We start from the raw sequence: 21,947 nt of genomic DNA, 5'->3' as shown, positions 1-21,947 counted from the left end.
CCAGCTGTCAGCCGCACCAGAGGTTACCTTCATCCCCGAAGTGATGTGGGGCTCTTTTCACATGAAACCACCTGGCATTCCAGGGAAATTCACATGGCGGGCAGCGCAGTATGGCGGCGGGGTTCAGTGCCCCATATCACGCTCGCCAGTGTGACGTTACACTTGTAGGTGGGGATTTTTCACATCAAAAAACATTAAAATCCACAAATTGTAAGTGTGATTCGGCCGTGGATCTGCAGCTGATTTCAGTCTTTCAGCTAGCGCTGGTCCCTGACAGCAACAGGTAAACACCTACAGATGGCCGCCCACTGCCTGCACATAACAGCGCTCCTCCGAGCACAGAGTGCTCAATGCCGGCAGCAAGAGGGCAGCGCTCACCGTCACCCAGCAGCCACTCCTGAGTGCAGACATCTTTCCTCCGGTGATAGGTAACCGGCTTCTGCAGCACCTGACTAGTGGTGACAGTCAGTAGTGGTTGCCGGGTGACGGTGTGCGCCGCTGATGAGCGCTTAGTATGTGAGTGGAGCGCTGCTATGTGCAGGCAGTGAGCGGCCTCTCTTGGCTGTGTCTACATGCCCCTGTTGGGTTATAGCGGGAGCAGAAAGGCTGAAATCCCCGCACATATGGATCAGAGTCCAAATCCAAAACAATGGGGTGGGTTTAATGCTGAAAGTATGCAGATCTTCCACTGGGGAAATTCTGCAGCATTTCTGCTACATGTCAGCATCCCCTAAAAGAAAAGCTGTTCTTGTTGCCCCTAGCAACCAATCACAGCACAGATTTCATTCCTTACACTGCTGAGGTAAAATGAAAGCTGTAATGTGATTGGTTGCCATGGACAACACAGATTGTCTTTTAGCCTCTTAAGGGCATGGCCCTTTTATTTATTTCAATTTTGGGTTTTTCCTCCCCTCCTTTAAAAAAAAATCATAACTCTTATTTATCCATCGACGTCGCTGTATGAGGGCTTGTTTTTTGCAGGACGAGTTGTATTTTTCAATGTTACTATTCAATGTACCATATAATGTACTGGAAAAACTTTTTAAAAATTCTAAGCGGAGCGAAATGGAAAAAAAAAAATTCCGCCATCTTTGAGTGCGTCTTGTTTCTACGGCGCACAAACTGCAACAAAAATGACATTATAACTTTAGTCTATGGGTCAGTGCGATTACTACAATACCAAATTTATATAATATATATTTTTTTGCTGTACTGTTATTTTTTTCATCGCTATTTAATTTTTTTTTTTATTATTTTTTGCCGCCATCTCCTGACCGCAATACCTTTTATATTTTTCCGCTGACATAGTTTTCCGATAGCTCACTTTGTGTGTGCCAGCCGGATGAGTACGATAGCAACAATACAAAATTCATATAGTTTTTGTTTGGTGAACTACTTTTATAAAATAAAATATCTTTGGAAAAAACATTTTCTGCCGCCACCTTCTGACAGCCATTACATTTTAATTTTGCTGTTAACACAGTCGTGTGGGTGTTCGCTTTTGCAGGATGTCCTGTAGTTTATATTTGTACCATTTTGGAGTATCGATCACTTTTTTTTCGTTGAGATGGGGTGGCCAAAAGAAAGTGCAATTCTGACACTGAATGTCATCAAGAAAGACACAATGCAGGTTAAATGATACATTACTTTGATAGATTGGACTTGTACGGATGCAGCGATACCAAATGTTTTGTGTTTTTTTGATATTTTTATTACAAATATGTGATAAGTTTTTTGTTAAACTTATTACTTTTTATTATTTTATTTTATTATTTTAATTAATAAAACCTTTTTTTACTCTAATTTTAACCCTTTTTTATTTAGCTCCTGCAGGGGACATAAACTTTCAATCGTTTGATCACTCCTGCAATATAATGTAATACTCCTGTAATCTATCAAGCCACATCGCATGCATGGCTGCACAGGTATTCTGCAATGGCAGCTCTGGGAGCCTTTCGAAATTTCAGTAAAGTTAAAGGTTAATTTTTAAAGAGAAAACGCAAAAACATATCAACCAAAATTCACTACCAACAAAGTAAAATGTCACAAAAAAACAGTCTCAGAATGACTTGTATAAGTGAAAGCATTTAGAGTTATTTCCACTTGAAGTATTACTAAGGCCACTGTAGGGGACGCTATTATTACTGGGACCACTAACAAGGGTGCTGTTACTACTGGGGCCACTTAGGGGATCACTATTACCACTGGGACGCTATTAGTACTGGGGTCACTGTGAGAATTACTTAATATTGGGGCCACTAATGGTGGTGCTATTACTACTGGGACCACTAAGGGGGACACTTACTATTGGGGTCACCATTACTACTGTAGCCACAAATGAAGGGGGGGGGGGGGGAGAGTGGGTCACTGTTACTTTAGGAGACACTAGTTTTACTGGCATCATTACTAATGGGGCTACCATGGAGTACACTATTACTATTAGGGCGCTGTTATTACTGAGGCCACTATCGGGGGCCCCACTATTACTACTCAGGCCATCAATGGGGTCATTATTATTACTGAGGTCTCTAATGCAAGGACTATTACTACTATAGTCTTATAGTAGTCACTATAACAACCAAGGTCAGTACTATGGGTGCAATTATTCAGTCACTTTTAGACGAGGCTCAATGGTTAAAATATGTGTTGTTTATCTTGTGTATAGACGTTTTCTTGCATGGTGGGGGCGCCATTTCACACTTTGCCTCAGGCAGCATATAGGAGCATATAAAAGTGAAGCAGAATGTCTTATTAGTAGGATTCTCCGGCTCGCATGCAATTACAGGCATTCACCAGCAGAGGTCGTCACTGATTTAATCATAATTAAAGAACTTGGGTGAGGGAAAAACGTTTCTGTGCATCTATGCTATGAGCCTGGCAGAATTCATGTGTTAATAACCTGTAAGTGGAGTCCAAAGCCAACAAGTTATGAAGTGTGTAAATATTGGCCTAGAAAACCGTGAGGCTCGTTTCTAAAAGTTCAGTAAGGGCTCACTCACACTGGAGGGTTTTCTGCGTATTACACGTGTAATGATAAAAGCCCATTCATTTACATTGGCCCGTTCTGACGTGCGTTTTCTCATGTGCGTTTTACATGCTTATTTGCAGTGTACCACGTTTTATGCAGGTAATGCGCAGCAAACATACAGCCTTTGTGAATGGCCCCTAAGAAGAGAGACTACAGCCGTAGTAAACATTACCTGTAGGTGAGCAGTGACTTCTTGCTCAGCCTGTAAAATAGTACTGCTGAGCGTTAATGTGTGAGACAATGAAAAGAAGATTATTTTATATATAAAACACAAAATCTGTTTGTTTGTGTTGTATACACATCCACAGTTCTGGTCTGATTTAAGTGATATTTTGCATGAGCGTTCTTCAGCACCAGACGAGGAATAATGGCATAATAAAAAAATTGATAACTCACCGACTTCCCCTGTAATTTTTGTTGTCAATGGCAACTAATCACAGCTCAGATTTAATTTCTTATACTGCTGAGGTAAAATAGGAGTCTTAATTTGGAGTGTCAATGTTTTCGCATGGTCAACTGTACGTTGCATGCTCTAGGGCGGGTAACAAAAATCTTTTATACATGCACCCGAGGGTAAAACTAAGAATATTGTTTACCCAAAAGCACTACATTAGACACCCATGTTGTACCTGTATGGATATTACACACCTTGCTCAATCGAGCACCCTTTTTGGGTTTGCATGTTTGTAACATCATGGCAAAATGTCAAAAAGTATGACACAGATTCCCATGGAAATCCACCTCAGAAAACAGCAAATTACCTGGATTACTGATGGGATTTGCAGATCTGCATGCAGATTAGTCCCCTTTACTACAGCTAATCAGCTGACACCAAGTTTGCATTAAAAAGTGACATCACTTCCTTTCTTTCCAGATGCAGATTTTAGATTCTCCATGAAATGCATGAGTGCAGAAAAGACATGGAATCCACATCAATCTGTCACATTGAACATGGCCGTTTTTTTTGTTTAGTGTAGTGTAATCAGTACATTGTTGAGAAAACCACTAAATGTAGTCCTTTTATGTATTACTTTTTAGGAGGCTTAATTCTATACTTCCCTATTCCTCCCCAGGCAGTCTACTTACCAGAGCATCTCCTCCCCAATCCTCTCCTGGTTTCTGCAGTCCCCTGGGTCACCTCACCTCCAGCCGGCCGAGTCCTCTTCTTCCTGCGATATAAGGTGTTTTTCTGGGGAAACCGCCTCTCATCACTTCTGTGAAGTAGCGATCTTCCCACATGCCTTTCGGGCAGGTTAGAGGTTCAGCAGGTGTTTCCCATTGTTTTCAATGGGACACCTCACATCGCACTCCCTGGAATGTGTTTTACTTTCCCATTGAAAATATAACTTAAAAGTTGAAGAAAAAAAAAAGAAACCAGGAAGCCAGTGTGCATTACAGCATGTGTGAGATGGGCAGTTTTCACACGGCCAAGAAAATCACACAAGATTTGTGTATTGCGAAACACACAAATCTTTGGAATGGAGTCATATGTATGAGTGAGTTTGTTTTTTTTCCAGCATCAAGGTGCGGGGAAAAAAAACCTATATTTTTTCCCGTTCCTTGGAATATATCACCCATTGTTTTCAATTGGAAAGGAAAACACATTGCACTGAGTGTGATGTGCATGTGATGCGAGGTTTCCCACTGAAAACAATGGTAAACAGTTGCCTATCCTCCGACGCAGCTGAAAGCCATGCTGGAGGATCGCTTCTTTACCTAAAGGGATGGGGGGCACTTTTGACGGAAAAACTCCTTGCATCCATGGGTAAATCGCACATTGGCGTGCGCGATTTCACGGCTTGATATCACGCTTACCTGTGTGTATGTAGCCATACGCTATTATCCTTAGGCATACATAATCAAAACGTGGTGATATGCAGCTCTATACGTCGGTAAAATGCTGCATTTTATCATACCGTTCTCTGGGTGCAGCCAAATAGAGGAGTTCATTTTCACTACTCGAGTTTGAGAAAAGTGGGAAAGTCCTGAAATTGTAACTCTAAGGCCAATTTCAAACAGGCGAGCACGATATCGGCCTGTGAAACTCGGCCCAATATCGCGCTCGGTAAAGTGCAATTTCCCTGTGGAGGTGAGGCATTTTTCTGTTAAATATGCTCTGCATCACCTCAGGGAAGTAGTGATCCTTTTCAACATATCGCCGTGCGATGCTTTTTCCGGCCCCATTGAAAACAATGGATGAGCCTTTCCGAGGGGATGCCCAAAGAGAGGACATGTCACAATCTTTTCTCGCTCCGCGGGAATAGTGTTTTTGATATGAAATTCATATTAGTGTATGTCGCAACGCACAAATCTCTCGTGAGTTTCTCGGCTGTGTGAAAGTGGCCTAAGGTTGTACTTTAACTATAAAGGTCCGAAGTTCTGTGCTGAATAGAGGTCAGCCGAACCATACATTCACACGTGCCGACTCTTCTTGGTTGCCATAGCATTCTGTAAACACACATTTCACCTGTTTTTGGGATGATTATCAAAGCGATTCCTTATTATCTTTCTATTGGCATTACTTTAGGCATTTTAATAGATTAATGGTGTCTGCCCATCTGGTTAACCTAAAGGTGAACTTTTCAAACTATTTTTATTACCTGAACACATCCGTGGAATGCAGTAAATCCGTACCATTAACTATATTGATTTTATCCAGCCCTGTCACACTATCACGTACTGGCGGCTTATTTATGCCACTAATCTCTCCCGGCTTTGATTACGCTTGGATGTTTCTGGTAACTAATAACCCATTTCTGTAAAAACAAATAAAATAGAGGACAGAAAACAATATGAAAGTTAGAATATACACGAACAAGATAAGAGTTACATTGTATATTGACTATAGTGTAATTCTATCTTGTTTCTATATAAATGTGTATTATGAATTTATTTTATGCTTTAAGAAAGGCTCGTTAACGAGCCGAAACGCGTTGCATATTTGAATAAATGGATACTGAAATTGAAAAACTACTCTGCCTTCTGGACTTTTGGGTTGGACTCCACCTGGGATCTAAAGTGCCTGAGAGAACTATTCTGCTCATCAGGATTAGGGGTGTTCTCGGCTGAGACACCCCTGTGAAGTAAGTTGTTCACTGGTGCTATATAATTTACAGAAGTTTTATTCACTACCTGTAGCGCTGGGGCTTTATGGTTTGACCATTGCTATTCGTTGTCAAAGTTGGCTTAAAACATTTAAAATAGACAAATGGCCAGGTCCCAATGGCATACACCCCCAGGTTCTAAGGGAATTAAGTGATGCGTTACACATCAATATATTTAAGAACTTTATAATGATCGGGTCTGTTCTGCTGGATTGACGCATAGTTAATGTGGTGCCAATATTCAAAAAAGGGTCGAAATATGAACCTAGAAACTACAGGTTGTTAAGGCTTACTTCTACTGTGGGTAAAATATTTGAAGGGTTTTTTTAAGAGATGTCATCCTGGAGGACCTCAAGGATAATAAAGGTATAACTCCATAACAGCATGGGCTTATGAGAGATCGCTCCTGTCAAACCAACCTCCTCAGCTTCTACAAGGACGTAAGTTCTAGACTGGACCAGGGAGAGTCATTGGATCTTGTGTATCTGGACTTTTCCAAAGTGTTTGATACGGTGCCGCATAGGTTGGTATATAAAATGAGAATGTTGGTCTGGATGACAAAGTGTGTAAGTGGGTAAGTAACTGGCTCAGTGATAGAAAACAGAAGGTGGTTATTTATGGTTCATACTCTGATTGATAATTGCTGTCTAAATGGGCCTTAATGGTGACCCACTCAAAAGCCATCTTTTGAGCAATAATCGTTGTGTGTGAATGTGCCCATCTTTCACTTTTTTGCTGAACGATGGATTTCAATTTGGCATGAAATCCATTGTTTGGCAGAAGGACTGATAAGAGAGACTGCACGCTGTGTTCTGCCTGGGGAGCGCTGATTACAGTTGAATATTGTCTCAGTCGTCAGCCCCTGGCAAGTAGGGGAAGGCATTCAGAGAACAGCGGGTAGTCTGTTCCCTGAATACAGCTCCTGGTGGCTCACACGCAACTAATTGGTACCAATAGGCATTAGTAGTAGTTTATGCAAAATGATCGCTCAAAAGCCACCTTTGAGTGATCATCTTTGTAGGGTAAATGCACGTTTACTAGTGGGGCAACACCGGGGTCCGTATTGGGCCCCATTTTTTTAAATATACATAATGACCTGGTAGAAGGATCGCACAGTAAAATATCAATATTTGTAAATGATACAAAAACCATGTAAAGCCATTAACACAAGAGAGGACAGAATGCAGTTGCAAATGGATAAATGTAAGGTTATGCACATGGGCAGGGAAATATATGTCACCATTACACACTAAATGGGAAACCACTGGGCAACACTGACATGGAAAAAGACTTGGGGATTTTAGTTAACTAGAAGCTTAACTGGAGCAGCGAGTGTCAGGTAGCTGCTGCCAAAGCAAATAAGTTCATGGGGTGCATCAAAAGAGGTCTGGGGGAACATGATGAGAACATTGTTGTTCTTTACAAGTCACTGGTCAGACCAAACATGGAATATTGTGTACAGTTTGGGGCACCAGTACTCAAGGACATATCAGAGCTTGAGAGGGTACAAGGACGGGAAACTAAAAGTAATAAATGAAATGGATTGACTACAATACGCAGAAAGGATATCAAAATTGGGGTTATTTAGTTTAGAAAAAAAAAGACGGCTGAGGGGCGACCTAATAACTATATCAAGGGTGAGTACAGAGATCTCTCCCATCATCTATTCATACCCAGGGTTCTTTACTGTAAGAGCAGTGAGACTATGGAACTCTGTCTGAGGACGTGGTGATGGTGAACTTGCTAAAAGAGTTTAAGAGGGGCCTGGACACCTTTCTTAATATTACATTATTACATGTTATAGTCACTAATTCAGAAGGGTCGGTGATCCGGGGATTGTTCAGATTGGAGTTGAGAAATTTTTTTTCCCGTTAAACGAGGAAAATGAGCTTCCACCTCATTGGGGTTTTTTGTCTTCCTCCGGATCAACATTTGAGAGGAAATAGGCTGAACTGGATGGACATATGCCTTTTTTCGGCCTAACATACTATGTTACAGTTGTACACAGTGATAGTGATTACAGTGCATTTATCTGCAATGATCACAGGGGAGATCTTCTTTGCTTAGAGTGGTGCAATTTTGTTCTCATCTGTGCCCAGACCATCATGAAGACTTCTTCCCCATGACTCTCTGCACATTATCTACATCCTGCTGCTACTCCCAGCGAATGCCCTGTAAGTATGCCCTGACTCCTCCCTTTGGCTCTAGAAACACTGGGGAAGATTCACTATTGCAAATTTGCCCGAAAACTGATTACATGTTTTGTGTAACGTGCATCATGTGTTTTAGACACTTTTACAAACTTTTAGCCACAAGCGAAAAAAGCATTGCTTCACAAGTAGATCAGAGCTGATCAGAACTGAGATCACATGAACATTTGAGGGAAGAGAGGCTGTGGGTTTCAGACAGAATTAAACAACTAACCAAGGCAACACTAACAGACTCATTTATACTGGGGGGATAGCTGCGTAATGAATTAAAATGACATTTATGAGGTGAATTCGTGTTGGCTGTGGATAAGAAGCTATAAGCACAGAGGTTTGTAATTATAAGCCAAATTGATATTGGATGAGAATACACAACGGTAACTCAATTAGAGACATATTCAAGCTGAAGAGATCTTTTTCACCATTTTTTTATTGAGGTAACAACTGTATTTCATTATATAATAAGATCTACACATTGTTCTAAGGCACTTGAAAATGTGCACATCATTAAACTCTACAATATAGTAAGACTATATACTGAACTGAAGAAGTTTGATTGTTATTAAGTATAGAACACAAAATAAACTTAGAATAATAGTACATGATATAAAAAGATAATACATTTGTTGTCTTTCAGATTACACCAGTGGAAAATATATATTATAATACATATATGCAAGTTGTGTTACAGTACAGATCAAGAACAAGATTATTCTTCTGCTATTTAACCAGTGTACATTTCCAGTTATTTACACTGACAGAAAATACTCTGGGCGTCCCACATACAGCACTGGGTTACTAGTCACTACAAATCAAAATGGGTCTACGGATTACAGCTGCCACTCTAAAGAAAAAAAATCACGTCCACAAATAAATCACCTGTATATGTGTATTAAGGCAAATATTGCAATGTAGTTCATGTAACATCAGAAACAGGTATCAGATGCAGTCTTTTGTATATATTTAGGCCATGCTTTACAACTCATTACTATGGAAAAGATAGAAAGCAACCATAAGCATGATGAGATGGCTAAACCGTTTTTAATGGTTACTAGGTACAGTGCGTCAGATCACCAATCTTCACCTGTGGGAGGCGCCACATGACTTTTGAAGAAGCTATAGCAAGCAAGTATACTATTGTGAAACTTACAGGCCATACAACCACGTACATAAACATTAACCTCTTAATGATGCAACCATTTTTCACCTTTTTAAATTTTTGGTTCCTTCAACCTACTTTCAAAAAAATCATAGTTTTATTTTGCTGTCAACGTAGCTATCTGAGGGCTTATATTGTGTGTGAGGAGTTGTATTTGTTTAGTGCTATTATTTAATGTACCACATAGTGTACTGAAAAATAAAACGCAATTGTGCCATCTTTGGGGGGGGGGGGGGGTGTCTTGTCTTTATAGCATACATTCTGCTGCAAAAATGACAGCACTTTACTTTATGGGTCATTAAGATTACGATACCTTTTTTTTCTGTACTACTTTTAAAAAAATAAATAATTCTGCTGCCATCTTCTGATCGCCATAAATATTTTAGTTTTTTGGCAATATAGCTGTGTGCGGGCTAAGTTTTTTGTGGGACAATCTATTTTGGAGAATAAAAGAACTTTTTGATAGTTTTTTATAAAATGTTTTCTTGGAGTCGGGGTGACCAATGAAGCACAATTCTGGCAATGTATTTTTTCCCGATAACATCCACCATGCGGGATAAATGAGGTTTTATTTTGAAAGAGGATTTTTAAAAAATCATTAATATCTGTAAATGTTTACAACATGGGACTTGAGCTTGAGCTTGTTTGATTGCTCATACCATACTTTAGTATATAATATTTCTGCAAGCAATCTATTAAGATGTACTGTTTTAATTGTCGGGGTGGAGGGGGTGGGGGACCTGTCCGGGACCTCTGATCGGGCCATTTTAATGCCATTGACGGAATTGACAGTGAAGTTTAAAGGGTTAACATCTGCGATGAGTGTGAAACCCAGTCATGGCGGTTGTTACTGTGTGTCAGCAGTCAAAGACAGCCGACACTGGCCATGTATAGCGTGGGCTTGGCTTCCAAGTCCATACTTTAGTAAACCAGTGAACAGACATGAACGTCCTATAAGTAAATGGGTTAAAGGGATTGTTTCGTCTTCTGTGGGTTTAAAGGGTTTTCCAAGCTCATGAAAAAAAAACTCATGAAAAGGAGCTGCACACAGTATACTACTGGTTTCCCCTGAAAATAAGACACTGTCATATTAAATTTTGCCCCAAAAGAGGCACCGTGTCTTATTTTCAGAGAGGGGGGGATGGGGATACTCACTGTTGTCTGCATCCCCCGCGATGATCTCCCAGGTGCTGCGGCAGGCTGATGTGTAATCCTCCTTGCTGTCAGAGTTTTCTGTCTCTGGTAAACGGAGCTTTGAATTTTCCTGGCTTCAGCAACTGAGCGCTGTGACTGGATTGAGCACAGCCAAATCACAGCCATTCAGTGATGTAATTCATCCAACCACAGCACTCACTTGCTGAAGCCAGCGGAATTCAAAGCCCCCTTTTACAGAAAGAGAATCCTCCGATAGCGGGGAGGATTACACAGCAGCCTGCCGCAGTGCCTGGGAGTTCATTGTGGGGAACACAGACACCGGCTGCGAGGTGTGTATTGCATTTTTTTACCTAGTGTAGCTAGGGCTTATTTCCAGGTGAGGGCTTATATTTTAAGCCCCGCTGAAAATCAGGGTGGGGCTTATTATCAGGGAAACGCGGTAATAAGTGACTAATCTTACCGCATGTACTGTACATTGGCACATCATTTTTAAAGACTGGAAAACTCCTTTAATACAATGAAAGGTTTTGCAGCCTTCGATTGCACTGAAAGGATGCATTAGTGTTTACATCCAGATGCTGCACAGGGTTTATTCCAATATATGTATTTTTAAGTGAAAGCAGTACAAATCTCATCACTGAAATACAGGCCACTTCTCCAATTAGGACAATCATTTGTGAGCCAAGTAGGTCTCAGCAGGTTTATAGGATGGATGTTCACACACAGCAGGTTTCTTGCAGACATTTCTGGGACTGAACATCAATTCTATTCATCTAAATGGGGTTCATTTGGCTACAAGCACATGAAATTCTACAAGCCCCATTCAAATGAATTGGACAATCAACACCATTTTTACAAGAAATCTGCTGTGTGAATTCACCTTTATGCCTCGGAATGTCATGAATAACATTTGCATTTATAGATAGGCGGAAGAATTTAAGTCAAAAATATACAATTATAGAAAAGCATTTCATTATACACTGAAGCTTTATTTACATCTGACCAGATAAATGCCTTTGCAGAAGGCTAGCCAAATATAAAAACCAAAACACATCAGAAAATGCCAAGAGAGGCAACAATTTATTGTCAATTGGCAAGTTCTTCATTGGACAGACGCACATAAATAAAAAGTTTGGCAACAAAATGGAAGTTTTTGAAATGCCTTCAGATTGTAATGCAGTATTGTGTATTTACTCCCATAAACCCTAATGGAGGAACTGCTCGTATCCAATCAGATTACAACTCATTAGTTTAAGGGCTCCTTCAATAGGTCTTTCTAACGTTAAAACTGCACTGCATGAAAATAGCAACTTTGTGCATTGCGATGCGATAAGGAGGCTCCATAGGGAGATTTAAAAAGAAGAGAAAAAAAATAAATAAACCACAAAAAACGTAGAGAGATAGGACAAGCTGGGATTTTTTTAAAAACTGTGAAACAAATGTGAAAAAAACCTTTGACAATCATTGGCTTCTTATTTCAGTGTTTTACTCACTATCACATTGCGCAATCTTATCGACCATGTGAAACCATCCTTAGGCCTCTCACACACAGGCACTTTTTACCGCGGTATAACGCTCCCATTGAAATCAGAGGGGATTCGCAGACATGCGTTCAATCGGGGTGCTGGACGACGCTTTACAGCGTCGCGATTTCTGAGCGCTGTCTGGTCCATCTTTAGTGCTCATCACCCATCATAATGATGGGGTGCGCTAAAACACGCTGTCAAACATGCGGCCGAAAGCAAAACTAAGACTGCAGCAAAGCGCCGCGGTTGAAATTATGACGCTTTGCGATGTTAATGTGTGGTTGTTTTAAGGCTTATTCACGCAAACACATTTGCACAGCGTACTATCCATATATTTTGCGCACGCAATACGCAGTGATTAGAGCCTACTGATTTCAATGGGTTCGTTCACATGAGCATACTTTGCGCGTACATTTTGTGTAAAAAAAAAAAATCCACCACATGTTCTATTCTCGTGCGTATTGCTCACGAACATGGCACATTTAACTTCATTTTTAAAAAAAAATATCCTATTAGGACATTCGTAGTTAATAGAGGGGAATCTTTCGTTCTTGATCTCCATTAATAAGCAGAGGTGCAGAGTATCTAGAAGGACCATTCTTCTCCCTCCAGAGGGTCATTATCCAGGGCCGTATCTACAGCTTCTAGCTGCCATAGACACAGAGCATAACTATGCCCAATAAAGGCCAATTTATACTTACCCTTTATAAGCAATCACAATCATTGGTCATTATAACGCTGCTATTACACGGCAGCGTTTTTGTCTGCCTTTTAAGACACAGCTAAAGGCAACTGGATGAAAATATGTGCATCGAAATGCTTACATAACACCAAGTAAAAGCCATGTGGAAGTACAGCCTTTAAGGGGGATTCCCATGTAAGCTTCTCATAGCCGTGATAGGAAAACCCGGCCGCTCTGTTCTGACCACTTGTGCTTAGCGCTGTGCTACGCTCTTCCCATAGTGCCCTCTTCACTGCTCTGGAAGCAGCGCTGTGCTAGGAGCTCCACTCTTTCCATAGACTCCGGCCGGCTGACTGGTAGTCATCGCAGTGGTTTCTAATTTTGGCTATGAAAGCCAATATGGGAATACCTCTTTAATAAAGATTTCTCGTGATAACATTGCCATACTAATTATACAGCCCAATGTGCTGGCAATGTCTCCTGCCGTCACTTCAAACATCGTGACATACAGATATCATGAAATAAGAGCGAGGGCCCTTTTACATGGACCGATAAATTGTTCAGATTCCTGCAGCCCAGTTGTCGTTCAATGTAAATGCAGGCAAATTAGTTTGCTTCTAATTAGTCATCTAGTTTCTGCACGCATACAACTGAACGACGGATCAGCCCATGTAAACGGGGCGATTCTAATTCTAGAATGGACGGACTCAATGCGCTGAGCTGCGTCTTCTAGCATTGATACTGGAAGAACAATGAGTTTTTTTGGTGATTGTTTTAGTTTTTGATGTCATGAACTGCAGGATTAAAAAAAAAAAAAACATGTATAAATCCTGCAGTCGTTTCACTAACCACTAAGCCTAATAGTCTTCCTGTTCTGTTGAGAAAACTTTTCAGCACACATTTCATTGATCATCACAGTCAGGATTACAATAAAAGGTAACATTTATATCTAGCTAACACAGGGTCCATCATTCACAATAGGTGATAGTCACTGCTCACCTCCTCCCTCTCTGCACAATGACTTTGGCACATGTCACAGAACATGCCTAGAACATTCTCCTACAGAATTCAAAGGGTCCCCTCTTGTCCATTGTACCTCTGAACCATGAAGCTATCACTTTATGCTGTTAAATGTAGCTCAGGAAAGATGGCAGCCCCCATAGTCATGTACAGACAAAGAATAAAAAAAACTACATTCAGCAATTAAAGACAGATTCTAAAATAGAATATGCTTCACTATCTGGTCTTTATGATAAAAAAAATATATTTATAGGCGATACATTCCCTTTAAATACTGTACATGTAACCACTGACAGATCTTCCACTTACACACAATTTCATTAAAACACAAAGAACCCACCAAATCATATCAAGAAGGTTGTCCAGTGTGGACAAAGCATGTTTAAGGGAGTCAGTCAGCTGGAATATGCTGTCCTAACCGCAGGCATGATGTTATAGAGCGGGAGGAGCTGAGCAGACTGATATATAGTTTTATGGGGAAACATTCAGTAGAACTTGTATTCTATTCATTTATATCTTTACACATTCTGAGCTGAACAGTCCAATGGGCGGAGCTACCAGTGATTGGCAGATACAGGGGAAGTTATTAATTACTGATAGCTCCGCCCACTGGACCTCTAGGCTCAGAATAAACAGAGATATAAATGAATAAAATACAAGTTATACTGAATATTACCCCATAAAACTATATATCAGTCTGCTCAGCTCTTCCTGCTCTGCAACATCATGCCTGCAGTTTGGACACCATGGTGTCTCCCTTTAAGGGCTTATTTACATGAGCGGGAAAAATGCAGGAGTTCTGTGCAATTACGCAAAGCACAGAAATTGCGCGTTACAATAATCCTTTATTTACACTTGGTTAACTGACATGGGCGTTTGTTCTCTCGCACAGATAGTGCAAGACAAAAACTAAAGCAGTTCCTCTTCACATGCGAGAATACGACCTGCAATGTGCAGCGTCTCACACATCGCACATCACACGGATGAGGTGATCTCCGGCGCAACTCACTAGTAACTGTGTAAATATGGGCTAAATAGTGTGCTTCATTGATGGAAAATAATTGCACAGAATTCCTCTCCACCCTTCATTAGCCGCTATCACATCTCGATAAATCACTCATTTTTTTCTGCAGCAAAAACAAAGCGTAACACAGCGCCTATTCAAATAAGCACTCATCTGTGGTCTGATGCATGACAGCAATGGCTCACCCACACGTAGTGTATTCAGTCGCATATTATGCTGCATGTTTACACAACCGAAATCTGTAGATTCTCTATGTATTTTGGGTTTTTGGCACATGTAAATATTTAGTCATTACTGAGTATTTACACTTGTAAACAAAAAAAATTGCAAGAAGGTGCAGGAGATTTCTCCTTGGTTCCTGCATAAATATGCAGGATAAATGTGTATTTACTGCGTATTTTCACAGTCCCATAGACTTGCATGGGCCACTTTGGTTTATAAAAGAGGAACCTCAATAGAACTTGTTTACATTTTTTTTCACACCTATGAAAAACTGCATGTTTGAATAACCCAAGGCAAGTCTATGGGGTTTCCGTGCTGTGTGTTAAACGCGTAATACGCAGAGAAAATACGCTTGTGCGAGTGAGCCCTCGGCTCTGATAGCTGAAATCTACACTTACCGGGGCTCCGTTCTATTATCACAGCGTGCTTGTAGGGAGTCCTTATGAGAATATATAAATGCGAGTAATTCTAGATCCTACACAACTATAAACAAGTATATCATTCATTGGTCTGTAGATCAGTACAGGTAAATATAAATACATCCATGGTGCAGCCATCAAAAACCAAAAGGTTTGACTGCCATTTACAAAAAGTAAATCATCATTTTACATAGTTTTTACAGCATTCCAGATTTTTGAGCAATACACAATTTACTATACAAGCAGTATTTATCATAGATATTGACCATTTTACTTACATAGGCATTATAGCTTGCAATTTATATATGATGCTCCCCTAACATACAAAACCTCAATAACACTGATACATACAAATAGGTGGGTGGACTGTCCATTAACACTGAATAATGAAGGCAACTACACTGAAACTACAAGTCCTGATTTGCCATTAAACAGATCATTTGACCCATAGTCAATGACAAGATGGCCCAGCACTCAAATATATCTATAACGATAGTGTTCCACTATAGTATCCAGTCTGCAAAAAACATTCAGAACGGTTTCTTCTGGCTACAAAGTTGTGCTCCCCTTAATATTTAACAGTTATCAAAAACCATCCAGTTGCTGTAGTTTCTGAGCTTGCATGGCTCAACAGTTCTATTACTTGTAACCTGCAATAGGTCAGACTTATGTAATGTACGGGAAAGAAAATTAAATAGATTAGAGTGCTTTCAGTATGCATAGTGTACATTAACTGTATGTGCCAGGAAAGCTCTATGGGACCATAGACTTCCATCCACCCGACAGAGGCCAAGTTGACTTTCGGTTGGATGGTTACATTTTTTTACTACATGGAATAGGGCAGAGATCTCCAAGTGGCATCCACTAAATGTATGCATCCAAGGTTTCCATTGTGAATCCTCCTGACTGATATTTCAGCCATACAAAGAAGCACAATGTGAAAGCAGCCTTACCTGGCTGTGTACACTGGGGAACAAAAGATGTTTGCCCAAAGTGATCTGATTACTATCCAATTTTGTAGCCAATTGTTCCCGTTTAAGCAATTCCGTGAGCAATTTTTGTTTCTGTGTGAAAGTACAGGAGTGAAAATCATTAGGACAAAAGGTCAAGTGCCCTACAGTTGTCCCGTTTAAAAGGCCCCTAAAACTCAAAAAGTCTTGGTAGAAATGAAGTGATTAAAAACAAAAATAAAGACTACTTAAGTTTCTTCAGATTCCAGCAAATACAAGACTTGAAAAAAATAAAAATAAAGCCTCCACTCCAGTTGACGTAAAGTGCACTTAGATTGCTAATAATCCATTAGGAGATGGACACTTTGTACATCTCAGATTCGATACATGTAAATGTAACATTGCTTAGATGTGCTGCTTTGCTGTTTGATGTTCTCATACTTAAAATTACTCTGGGGTGTTGATCCTTGAAAGAAAGAAGAATTAGCGGAGACAGAAGTCAGCAAAAGTTGGACATCCTGTTATGCAGTGCTGGGGTATGAGTTGAGGGAGGGCATGGAAAATAACTACTAGTAAGAAAAATGGGCCGACTACATGACCGGTCACCATTTCATATATTTACGGTATCCAGTGCAATGATACATGCATATCTTCTGTACGCCAATATAAGTGCTAGATATTTATTAATGTAAACATAGTAGGTGCCTGACTGCAGGGTACTATGAAACACACACAAACATACATGAATAGTAGTTACATTGCCAATTCTTACTTCACATTTCAGCTAAACTAATCGTTACAGACTTGCACCTCTCAATAAGGGTGATGGGAACACAGATGCAGGATTGAATGCCTTAGAAAATATGGTGTAAACACACAGCAGCCTTATTCCCTAGTTGCTGCATATCCAGCAAATATGTCTGCCTTCTGATTTACCCATCGAGTTGTTGAGCGTCTGTGGTTGGATTGTCAATTTGTCTCCAGTTTCACTTTTACACATTGCATCATACCCATCAACTATACAAGAAGTCTTGTTGGGTTGGGAAAAAAAATCAGCGCAGTCCCAAGGGAATGTGGGTAGTCTTCTGTAACCTGCACTTCTGGTTGCACTTGTAGCAATAATGAAGAGGCAACACTTAATTTTGGTCAGACATCCTCCAATAAATGAACACGTTCATCAAGAAAGTGATAGATACAGCTAGTCCAGATGGATTCATAGATGAATGCTACTTCTGACTGGAGAATGAGAGTTTTAAAATGGTCTCTGAAAAAAATTGCAGCCATCCGTTATTACCAATGGCTTATTACTTGACTACGATATTAGGTAACGATCGTGGATCAGGGCGGCTTTAGTCTTGCCACTGTGAATTTTTTTTTTAGGAAGTATTCGATTCTCCTAGGAGTATAAGCCAACATGGCAATTCGGACCACAGCGGTCAAGTAGCCCATCGCTGCTGAGTGAATTTAAGGCATTGCTCTCTTCTTTTAAAATAATTTATAATACTTGATTGTCTGGCCACATAATGAAAGCCAAATTAGAGTCGGAGCTTGACAAACAAGAGCAGAAAAGTAAAGACTGGCGTGTTTTCAGTGTAGCCACTTCTTGTACTAGATTATTAATTAAGACTCCAAGAAATGGTCATATACTGAGAAAATTCAGAGTGCTAAAAGGAAAATAGACTTTTCCAGCGTGACCGGGAATCTTATACAATCTTCATTCTTCTACTATGGACGGTGAAATCTGAAATAAGGAAATCTATTATTATCCACAAGCTAATAACAGTAATAATATAAAGCATATGCCTCCGTTGTTCTATGAGAGTTTACTAAAAACCAAAACTGTACAGCAGAAGTATATTCCAGGAATATGATCTATGAAAAGGAGAAAACAACTTGCCTTGTAAACTGGCGACTTTCTTCATGCACCTCCATCTCTGTACTCTTAAACTCATTCAGTTCTTTCCTTATGGCAGCCTGTAAAAAAGCAGAAAGGGTTTACATAGTAAAAATAAAATGCACAAACAGCAAGTCATCTACTTACAGACTCGAATACAGATCACCTCAAAGACACTGTAATACGATAAACTGTTACAGCATTGGAGTGATTCCAGCAGATGTGGCTTACACAACTAAGTCTGTGCTTACGTTGTGCACTGAATTCTGCACATGACTATACATAGACCCATACTGAAAGAAACCCTGCAGAATACCCACACAACTGTATCTCCATGTAAAGCACAACGATTGTGCTGGTAATACTGCCCTTTAACTGGCAAAATCTTCTGGCCATTGGCCGCCACATGTGGGCAGAGTTCTGGCCACACATGGTTTCTGCTGTGTGGAACTGTATCCTTACATCAGGCAAGGTCTGAACTGTAATGGTAATCACTATGTGTAACCAGATGGAAACATGGAAGTATTACTTCAGGTTGCAGGAAGCAACGGTCACATGCCCTCACACCTGCTACACTACAGGCACAGTACTATTACATCTGCTATGAATGCGTTACAATGATTTCATTTTTTGTGTATTAAATACATTTGTATCAGTTACAACTGCAGTAACAATTAGATGAAACAAATTCAGCCCTAATTATGTACTTATTGCCATTAACAAACAGATGGGCGATTTCAAAGGACAGCTCGATTAATTAGACTCCAAAACATATCAGGCATTTGGTAATCCTTTAAGAGCACAGATGAGAAGAAAAGGCAGTCTCCTAATTAGCAACTCTCAATTCCTTTTTTACTGGTCTCGGGGCTGACAGGATGTTACATTCACAAGGGATAACTTGGTTTTACTAAAACAAATACAAATTATAATCTCTGATTTTTGGATTGAAAGAACAAAACCCAGCTCATGGACCTCTAATCTGTTCATATCCATAGTGGTAATATTATGTGCGTGAAGGGCATGCCATCTGCTGACCCAGTTTGGTTTTTCTGCTTCCTCGAAGGCCAGATATTTGAAAATGATAAGAGTATGCAGAAATCTCTGTGACTGTCCCTGGGATCAATAGAACTGATTTACAGTCACAGACTTTTCAGCAAAAATCTCGTGCATGTGAATAAACTCTAATGGCTTGTTCCCACGGCAGAATTCACAGCCGAATTTTATGCATGAATGCCACCTCAAAAGAACATGTAAAAATTCCTGGCTTTGGGCTGAGGTTTTGGGTGCGGATCCACACTAGGAATTTGACTGTCAATGAGCAAAATACGCATGCGGAATTCCGACTCTAGTTTCCAAACACAGAGCTCTGTTATTGGCTGCAGCCCCTGTAACGTCCCGTAAACTGGGTGGGACTGCAGAATATCAAAAGCAGATATAATATATATATATATATATATATATATATATATATATATATATCCCACATGTGACCCTAGTGTGCAACATGGCTAAAAACACAGACCTCAGACATCAAGAAGCATAACTGCTTTTGATATTCTGCTGGTTGCAAAATATTATACACACACACACATATATATCTATATCTATATATATTTTTTTTTTAAACCTGCAGATTCAGGGTAATATATTTTGAGCTTTCTTGATCTGCTAAATGTTCAAATTTGCCCTCCACTTTGTTTTAGTTCCTGTGAAACATCTAAAGAGTTAACAGATTTTGTAAATGCAGTTTTGAAAACATTGAGGGGTGCAATTTTTAAAATGGGGTGGCTTATGGGGGCTTCTAATATGTAGTCTCAAAGTCACTACAGAACTGAATTGGTCACTTAAAAAGTAGATTTTGGATAGTTTCATCAAAATTTGAAAACTTGCCCTTACACTTACACTCTTTCTGACAACCACAGTTAATTAAAAGTTGTTTTCAAAATGGTACCAACATACATATACCAATATGGTAAATGTTATTTATTACCCCTTTTGCATCGTATGATCTGTTTTACATGCAGAAAACGTTAGTTTGAAAATTGCAAATCTTTCAAAGTTTTCTCCAAATGTAGTATTTTTAAAAAAAACAGTTATTACTGTTTAAAGTGACAAATGTCAGATTCGGTCAAGGCCAAAGTTGGCTGCAGGCTGAAGGTGTTAATAGGTTAGAAAGCATTAATATTGCTTCCAGGCTGTAATGGAGATGAGATTTAAAAAAGACTCTGCACTCATCTTAAGCCCTTTCCAGTAATATCAAGTTTCTCTAAATATCAACTTTAGGGGAGGATAAAAAACACATTCAACTGTAATTGTTACGTATGTAATTGCAAATTTACACAATAGATAATATACACAAATATCAGTACACAAATTGACACAATTTATTCACAATCGTAATCCAGAGGTTCCTTATTTCTACTTTTTACCCAAGGTGCATAAAGACATTTTAAAACCACCGGGGCGACCTATAATTTCGGGCATAGCTTCCATAACAAGTCCCCTCTCTGAATATATTGATAGACACCTTCAGAGATACGTAGTTCAGTTACCATCCTATATAAGAGACACGGGACATGTTTTATCCCTTTTAAAGGACACCATGTGGAGAGATACGTCAATATGGGTCACATTGGATGTATCCTCCCTTTATTCCAACATTTTACATCACTTGGGTATAGAGGCAATTTCATATTTTTTAGAAAACGACCCCCTCATGCCACCCAAACAAAAAGCATTTTTATTGGAAGCAATCAGTTTTATCTTAAATAATAATTATTTTACCTATAATGAAAGGTTTTATATACAGACGAGAGGAACAGCGATGGGGACGAAATTCGCCCCCAGTTACGCTAACTTATTTATGGGTTTTTTTGAAAAAAATATTTTTAAAGATGACAGAATTTCCTTTTATAGGCGTTTTATAGATGATATTTTATTTATCTGGGAAGGGACCCCGGAAGATCTTAACACATTTATTTTAAAAATCAATGAGAATAATTTCAATTTAAAATTCGAATGTAACATAAATAAAACCGAAATAGTGTTTTTAGATTTAGTTCTAATGGCTAAAGAAGGCAAAATACAGACGCGTACTCATTTTAAACCCACTGACTGTAACAGCTTTTTAAATTTTTCTAGCTGCCACAAAAAAGAGTGGAAAACAAATATCCCTTTTAGTCAGTTTAGAAGAATACGCAGGAATTGTTCCACTATAGACTTATATGCCTCTCAAGCAAAAATTCTAAAAGAACGTTTTAAAAATAGAGGTTACCCACCCCAGCTCATCGAAGCCGCCTATAATAAAGCTTATAGTGATCCTTCTTGTGCAGAAAAAACTCAGAAAGAAAATAAATTAGATGTTCAAAAAAACATTTTATTTATCACTAAGTATAACTCACAATGTAATATGATCGAAAAAATTATGAAGAAAAATTGGGAAATTTTGATGAAAGACCCCATACTTTACAAAGCAATCCAAAATAAACCAAAAATAGTGTACCGGAGAAATAAAACCCTACAAAATACATTAGCCCCTTCGAACCCTTTAAAAAAAT

At 39.4% G+C, this 21,947-nt stretch overlaps 2 protein-coding genes across 5 annotated transcripts in view; one reads left to right on the top strand and one right to left on the bottom strand.

Annotated features, from left to right (window-relative positions):
- ADAT2 (adenosine deaminase tRNA specific 2) overlaps window positions 1–21,947 on the top strand; it is a 628,714-nt gene that overhangs the window by 303,998 nt on the left and 302,769 nt on the right. The window lies entirely within an intron of this gene.
- The window catches only part of PHACTR2 (phosphatase and actin regulator 2), a 210,492-nt gene continuing 203,085 nt past the window's right edge, over window positions 14,541–21,947 (bottom strand). For all 4 annotated transcript variants that reach the window (XM_066605467.1, XM_066605470.1, XM_066605469.1 and 1 more), the window contains 2 exons: window positions 18,394–18,470; window positions 14,541–18,237 (listed from right to left, as the gene is read on the bottom strand). In XM_066605467.1, the coding sequence (XP_066461564.1) occupies window positions 18,222–18,237; window positions 18,394–18,470 (93 nt within the window). In that variant the 3' untranslated portion in view covers window positions 14,541–18,221. The remainder of the gene's footprint in view (window positions 18,238–18,393; window positions 18,471–21,947) is intronic.

The sequence above is a fragment of the Eleutherodactylus coqui genome, chromosome 1, assembly GCF_035609145.1.
Source record: "Eleutherodactylus coqui strain aEleCoq1 chromosome 1, aEleCoq1.hap1, whole genome shotgun sequence".
Taxonomy (NCBI): Eukaryota; Metazoa; Chordata; class Amphibia; order Anura; family Eleutherodactylidae; genus Eleutherodactylus; species Eleutherodactylus coqui.
The sequence above is the reverse complement of the archived record's forward strand: the minus strand, read 5'-3'. Positions and strand labels throughout refer to the sequence as shown.